Source organism: Anopheles aquasalis, chromosome 2 (assembly GCF_943734665.1).
Source record: "Anopheles aquasalis chromosome 2, idAnoAquaMG_Q_19, whole genome shotgun sequence".
NCBI lineage: Eukaryota > Metazoa > Arthropoda > Insecta > Diptera > Culicidae > Anopheles > Anopheles aquasalis.
In genome coordinates this window covers 75,283,147-75,290,646 of record NC_064877.1, presented here as the reverse complement: position 1 = coordinate 75,290,646, position 7,500 = coordinate 75,283,147, and the positions used below count along the sequence as shown (strand labels likewise).

General features: G+C 52.0%; 2 protein-coding genes across 8 annotated transcripts in view; one reads left to right on the top strand and one right to left on the bottom strand.

Annotated features, from left to right (window-relative positions):
* Positions 1-4,297, bottom strand: part of LOC126581395 (carbohydrate sulfotransferase 11-like) — a 6,450-nt gene extending 2,153 nt beyond the window's left edge. Inside the window, exons 1-6 of one of the 2 annotated variants that reach the window (XM_050245007.1) lie at positions 4,154-4,297; positions 2,178-2,913; positions 971-1,340; positions 638-897; positions 288-571; positions 1-206 (exon numbers count right to left, since the gene is read on the bottom strand). The exon at positions 1-206 is cut by the window's left edge and continues 2,153 nt beyond it. In XM_050245007.1, coding sequence (XP_050100964.1) covers positions 80-206; positions 288-571; positions 638-897; positions 971-1,340; positions 2,178-2,627 — 1,491 coding nt within the window. In that variant the 5' untranslated portion in view covers positions 2,628-2,913; positions 4,154-4,297 and the 3' untranslated portion in view covers positions 1-79. Of the gene's footprint in view, positions 207-287; positions 572-637; positions 898-970; positions 1,341-2,177; positions 2,914-3,896; positions 4,129-4,153 lie in introns of those variants that run through there. The other variant, XM_050245008.1, reaches the window with a different exon arrangement.
* Positions 1-7,500, top strand: part of LOC126581394 (calcium uptake protein 1 homolog, mitochondrial-like) — an 18,534-nt gene that overhangs the window by 7,991 nt on the left and 3,043 nt on the right. The window lies entirely within an intron of this gene.

The following is a 7,500-nucleotide window of genomic DNA, read 5'->3' as shown; positions in this document are numbered from 1 at the left end:
TTAGTCTTTTCTGTCACGGGATGGTTTTGCTTTCGGGAAGAAGTCTTGCCCTTGTCTTGCCTTTCCCTTGTCCGACACGCTATCCGTAGTCGGGCGACTGGACATAGCTGTAGTACTTGGTGCTGTTGTACCCAAACAGCTCAAAGTCCAGCTGATAGATCTCCAGCACATCCGTCAGTAGCTTCTCGTCAATTTGTGCAAAGTATCTGCAACGAACAGGAAGGCGGATGAAGGCATATGAGTTAATGTGTCTACAGTCAACAAATCCAAGACAAATCCAGCATTACCTGGGAATCAGATTTCTGGTGTCACTGGTAGCTCGATTCGTGATCCATCGTGCCTTATACCGGGGCATCTTGTTCAACAGGAGTGTCTCCAATCCCGCCTGGCGGATAATATACTCACTGTCCCGCTGAAACGTTTCCATCTTGGCGATCAGCGTAAAGTTGATGCTGCACGGTGTGCAGAACGAATACACCGGGCTCCAGTGCTCATCAAAGCGCCCCCCGGACCGGTAATGGCTGACGAGAAACTCGAGAAACTCCCGGAACGTGGGACCATGAGGTGGTTTCTGCGAAATGTGCGTCACGGATTATGGTCAGCTGTGCCAGAATTTCCGGCCCCCAAGCAAACTTACCGCACCCTTTAGAGGATTGCCTTTGCGAAACTTTTTGACAATCTGCTCACCGAGCAGCTTGTAGTACTTGTTCCGGCATCCCTCGAGCTTGTTCCGATACGCCGACAGTAGCCGCTCGAATGGTTCGCGCACGATCAGAAAGGATATTGTGTTGGAGATGTAGTCGTTGAGCTCATTCATCGTTGGCCTCGGGAAGCGTTTCCGTGCCAGATCGATCGGTGATGCTTTCGTATGCTGAAGGTACTGTACCGGGTAGCCACCTGTCGGAGTTGAGGAGTGGGAGCGTGTTAGCATTAGACTTGGCTTGAACCCCCCCACACCCTGCGTGCTTACCGAGGATGTTGAAGTAGTACATCCAGGTGCTGCTGGCCGCCTTGAATATGTTACACCACGCGATACCGTGGCCGGGTGAGATGAAGAATTCCCACGCGTTCGGCGGATACTTGCCGATGATGCGATGCTCGGCACAAACGTTCCACAGCATCATCCGGCGCTCGTTAAAGTCCGTCTCGGCGGCGGCATTCAGCTCGTCCGAGTACTCGTAAACCGGGTTGAGCGTGGAATGGTTCGTCTGCTGCTCCCTTCCCTCGGACTGCTGTAGCAATGGTGGGAACTGTCGATGCTGCTGTTTGCTGCCGCCACTACTGCCAGCCTTATGCGACTGGCGACCGTTGACGTGTTTGCCTTTCTCGTGCCGTTTGCTCTGCGTCAGCAGTCGAGGAAAGCGCCACATCATGGAGCGAGGGGAAGAAACGAATGGAAATCCATCAACTTTTCATCGTGCGCGCCACAACGACTCCAAGGATTGCTGGAGCCTTCATCAGAAGGAGAGAGAGACCATGGAGGGGTGACCGGAGATGGAGAGAAGTTTTGCATTTTCATTGCAAACGACGCGCCAGTCTGGAGACGCGTAGCCGCGTAGTACCGGCTCGACGGCACGGCACGTCACGGCGCGTTAGCTACATCAGGCTCTTAGTTAGAAGAGTGACCCCGGGCCGATCCGGTCTTTTCTATTATTCATTATAACGCTCTCGCCTCGCAATCAACTCATCACCGAAGGTCCAACTCTTCCTCGGCCGCATTATAGATTTGTAAATGGCGAACTCTCTCGCGGTGCTGGTGGTGGTGGAAGAACTCTGGATAACACATTTGAATATTTGATGAGTTCGCTTATTCAGAGTTTGGCCTTAGGCCTGAAGTTTACAGAGTTTATAACTTTGTAACCCTCTGGAGTGACTACCTCATCACCGCCACCGTCGTGTGTTTGTTGGATTTGATCCTTTTTTTTCCCAAACCGGGGGGACTATTACATTATTCTTGGCATCAGTGTGACAGTGATCACCGTAGTAGATTGAGTGTCACGTTAAAGATACTCAAGAGGCGCACTAGTGGCCATGCCTTCTTCAATTATTAATGGCGCTTCACCGCCCCTCGACCACCATCCTCGACTTCTAAAGAATCCGTTTTATAACCGAACCGGTTATAACCGATGGTAGGTCCCTTGAATTGATTTACATAATAGCTGGGGGAGCCGACTTACCGAAGGGTCCAGTTTGCCGCCAGCAGCATTCGATGACCGCGCGGCAAACGAAGGGACGGACGAAGACGAGACAAACGGTGATCCGGACGATGAGGAGGAGGAGGAGGCGGAAGAGGACGAGGAGGATGATGATGAGGAAGCGGTCAGGGCGCTCATCGATTCCCGGAGCAGCAGCATAAAGTAGAGCCCGAACACTACGACCAGCACGGCCACCTTCAGGCACAAGTAGCACCGACGTTTGCTGAGCTTCACCGGAAGTAGTGAGCTCATTTTCCTCATCCTGTGCTTCTCCGTGCAGCCACTACCGACGCCACCACCACCATGTAGTAAGTGCACGCTGCCGCCACCGCCGCTGCTGCTGCTGCCGGCACCACAGCCATTGCTGCCGCTCGAGGAGGTACTACCCCGGGGACATAGTGCCCCCAGCAAAAACGTGGATTTGTAGTACATGGCGCTCTTCGTACTCTTCCTTTGATGTTAGTCGCTAGTAGTGTGGCAGGCAGGCAGGCTGTCGGGCACCAACGGTCGGTTGATGGTGGCCACCCTGTTCCACCCTGCCCTGCCGTTCACATCCGGCCGTAACGAGGTGGAACGTCGTTATTATCGCCCGGCGTTTTTTATGTCGACTTTCCTTCGCTTAACTCACTATACTGTCTGCCTCTTGGTTCACTACACTCCCGGCACCAGGACAGAGCAGCTTTCACATGACTCCGTATATGATGGAGTGAGGCTATACCTGTAAATACACCAAAGGACACAAACGGTTACACACGGCCGCGGCGGCCTCCCTCCCTCCGAGGGATCTCGTTGGATGCTTTAACCTTAATTGAATCATTAAAAAACGGATGTTTGGCGCACCCCTACCCACACCCTGATACCTTCCCAAAGGAAAATGTTTTTGAGGTTTGTTTGTCTCTTTGGCGCCGCGACACTCTACCCGCGCTCCCTTTTGCCTCACGCACACCTTTCTGTCGGTTGCACGCGGATAGTTTTCCGTGAAGAACAATCCTCGTTCCCTTTCCTCTTTGTGTGCCGAGCCCCATCCTAGCAGGCGGTAGGGATGGGTTCGTTAATAGAGAACACAGAACGCAAACACGCACACACAGTGGACCCGTTACTGTGTGTCACAATGTCTGTGTATGTGCGTGTAGTGTCTGCTATATTGTAATCAGTTGCTCCAGTGCAAAGTTTACATTTCTTGAGGGAAAGGATCCAAGAAGGCATCGCGTTCTGGGTAGGCTCGATGGAAGAGGGAAGTTGTTTGCAAATGGCAAACCGTGTTAATTGGACAAAGTATTAACGAAACACGAAACTACACTATCCACGATGGATGGAGCCCTCCTCGGTTCGGTATGAAGCAATAAACGGGAAACATCCCCGTGACACCGTGGCACTCCCCGTCTCCCCTGTGCTTCATCGCAGTGAGTCCTTTGCTTCGCTATTAATGGCTGGCGTGCCTCGGCAACGAACAACTCTGTTCGTGGGGGAACGATGGTCTGATTTACACTTCTCCGTTTGCAGAAACACGGAGTCTTGGGTGATGGCACTGTCTCGGTTCCGTTTGTTGACGGGTGTTTGGCAGGCTGTTGGATTTCGAAGGTTACACAGAACAATAAGTTTTCAGAATTTGCTACGCCCGTACTCCTTTTCGAAGACAATCATTTCGCGAAGTCGCACCGTGAATGGTGTGCAAATCGTTTCAATTGGAAATCAGTTTACTGCGATGATTAGCTGCGATGATCGATCAATATGCTGGCAAGACTGCATGAATGCATTAATGATTCAACCATGGAACGATAGCACTGAAGCAGGCAGACGAACACAAGATTGCACTTTCCCGAATGCCGCTACCACCGACCATCACCAACCCAAACAACTCGGAATTTGTTGCATCTCTAATCAACACACGGGGAGAGAGAGAGCGCGAGAGGCGCCCAGGTAGGAGCGTAGTCCGACCGCGCGATACATGCACACACCTGGATATACTCAACCCAACCGCACACTCTGGCTGTGCGCTTGGCCAGCGTTAGCACCGTACCACCTTGTTGAATGCAGCAGGTCCGAAGTTCAAATGTTGGCCCCTTGGTTCTCGTTGGCACACTCGCTGGCCTGGCGTTGGAATCGGGTTCGGTTTTTGCAATTTGCGTACATCCTCGCCCCGAAGACGAACACTATGACGACGACGACGACGACTACTACGATGCTGGTGTACTATCGGGCGAGCGACGGGAAGCTATTCACACCAAAACACATACACACGCCGCGCTTGATAAAGGATGCCGTGGCGTTCACCAACACCAGCGCGTGCGCGCGCAATGACGAAAGGACGAAGCATGCTTTTGTGCATCATTCTGTGGAGGGTTGCTGCTGCGATGCGAATCCTACCCACTTGCCTGTTGGTGTTGGTGCACCGATAAGTTTTCCCAGTGTGTTGGTGCCAGTATGAGCAATGGCTGTGTGTTTGTGTTTGATAGTACTGCCGAAGTGATAAAACCACACAACGCGACGACGATAGCACACACCACATGGAAAGTTTCATGGAGTTCACTTTCGCTGCCCGCTAGAGCTTTTTCTCAGTCCGCATCATCCGCCGCCTTCCTTTTGTGCTTCGTTCGTCTACGATACACAGCCAGAAGGAAGCGATGAGCGAATATGCTAATGCCGCTGGCACTGCTGATGATGGTACATTTCGGTGTGGCCAAATGGAGCGTAGAGTGGCCCACACGCTTAGTACATTTGGCGCCACTTTCGTCTGCTCGCTGGCACCACTGGGATGGCCGGAAACGGAACTGGTGGTCAACCATTCTGACGCCGGTTTTTGGTGGCGCTCTGGCCGCTCTGGTTTCTAATTGATTCAACCAATCCCACGGCTTTCGAAGCCGACCGACCACCGGACGAATCTCGGACCATAACGTTCACTTTCGATCACGTACGTTTTTTTGGGCCTACGGTGGAACGGTGGAGTGAGTTCACGTCCGGTGTGTGGCGACTCTCTTGTAGTTCTAGCCGTTGGCACCGATCCAGCTCCACATTCCACGCGGATCATAAATTATCGGCCGGACGGAGGACGCTCGGATTTTGGCAGGACGCCCTAGAGACCATTGTTTTAAGTATTCATTCCGCGATGAAACCCAAAACGACGCTACCCGTGACCGTCCTGTCTGTCCGTCCGTCCGTCCGTCCGTCCGAGGGAATCCCGTCCGTCCGTCCGGGTCCCTGGTGGGTGCGATGATTTGCCGTTTTTCCTCCCCCCCAGGCGAGTATCGAAATAAAACCTGCTTCGACCGACCGACCGGTGCTGAGTAGGCCAATTATGCAGTCTACTACGTTCGTTTTCGGTTCGCAGTTCGTGCGAAATGATGATTGGCTGGAGTAGGCCACGTAGGTGACCGACGGCAGAGCCAGCGTGTATCGAAGGATTGGATCTAATTAAGCGGGATTTGCCACCGAGGGTGTGCCAGCTGTCATCGGCCACGGCATAGATTTGATGAGACGGCTATTTAGTGGCAAAGACAGCGACAGCGTACGATGGAATGGTTGGTATTTTATGGAATTAAATTAAATAACACCAGCCGGCGTGGTGCCGCTGCTCCCCGTGCCTCAGACCTGCATAACCTGTCACGAACATAAATTGCATCTGCCATTAACACAATCGACCACCAATGACGATGACGATGATGGTGATGTGCAAAGCGCGAATGCGCTAATAATCGAATGGGGGGGGGGGGTTTATTTTTGCGCTAAAATTAGCTACTTTAATTAAGTTCGGGGTTCGCTATTCCGTTCATTCGGCGGCGCCACGGTTGCGTTCCACATGCATGCATCCCGGCATTGCATTGCGGGGAAACCAGCGCGGAGTGGCTTGTGTTGGGACTGGAAAAGCAATTCCCGGAATGGGTTTTGAGTTGTTACGTGTTTAGTGAAAATCAATTTCGGTCGTAAGTGATAGCTTCGCCTTTCAGCGACAGTTCTAATATAACGGAATGTCCGTCGAGATGGGAACGGGGCGCCTCCATTTAAGCGAATTAATTTCACTGCCATGCCTTCCACCAAGCACGCTTTCAATGGCAAGACGTCGCCGACACGGCATGCCGGGAGAATAGGTACTTTTAACAACGCTTTATTCTATTCTCTAAAATGAATTGAAGTGGAATTAATTTCAGTGCAAGCTTTCTCCGGAGTTTCCTGATGCACCTCGTTACAGCCGTCCCTGCTCATTATTAGCTGCAGCGGTAGTTCTTAAGCAGTTAATCCGACTAGAGGCACTAAAATAGATTGCGCTGCTACGGAGACTGGACACGCTCTGGAACGTTCTGCCAACTCTGTGTCCTTGTACCGTGAACGGTCGCGTACCACCTTCCGCCGCTTTCCGTTCTTCACTTTTGCTCGCGTTTAACTGTGACTTGCGCAAATTCCTGAAAGTCTCTCGCACAGGCTGACGCCATAGTTGGAGGGGCAACTTTATCATCATCATCATGAACAACAGTGGCAGTAGCAGCAGCACTGAGAACCGCAGCAATTCTAATCAGGCCAGTCGTTCACTGTACTCGCCGGCATGATAGTGCTGCCGATGATGATGATGTTGGTTGGTGTATTGTCGAGTTTTGTTTTGTTTCGTCCTTTCGCTAACCATTTCTGGTCACAATGGTTGGGCATGCCAACAAATGCCACGCAGCAGAACTTCGAATGACGTAGTTTCTGGTCGCTTCGGAGAGAGAGAGAGAGAGAGAGAGAGAGAGAAAGGTGGAGGGAGAGAGAAAGTACTAGAAAATAAATGCCTGAATGTGTATGTGTTGATTACTGGCGAGAGGGGTGTGCGAACTTGCGATATGCATCCTTATCACAGGCGGCCTCCCTGCCTCTCCCAAGGATCAAAAGCTTTTGCCCATAGCTCACGCATACAGGATCACAAGGCCTACTACTGCCACTACCACTACTGTTGCTGCTGCTGCTGCTTTCAAAGAGAGCGAGTAGAGAGTTGTCACATGGTTCTCCGTCCATGGTTTCTACTGGAAGCCGTTGCCATCGAATGTCCCCTAACAGGTTGGTGGCACTGCGCACACATACACACGCAGGCACACTTGCTCAATCGTGGGATGTCGGTGTTTTTGTTGGCCGTGCCTTTTCCTACATTCCGCTTCCGCTTCCGATGTGGCACTGAACATTGCTTGAATGCCAACCGGCAGCTCTCACTCTCTCTTACTCGCTTTCTCCCCGTCTCTGTCTCTCTGCCGAGGTTGTTTCAAAGCCTGCTTCGTGCTTTCAAAGTGGCGGGAACTGCTACACGCGCACAGGAACATTCTTTGTCCCGCTTCGATGCAAT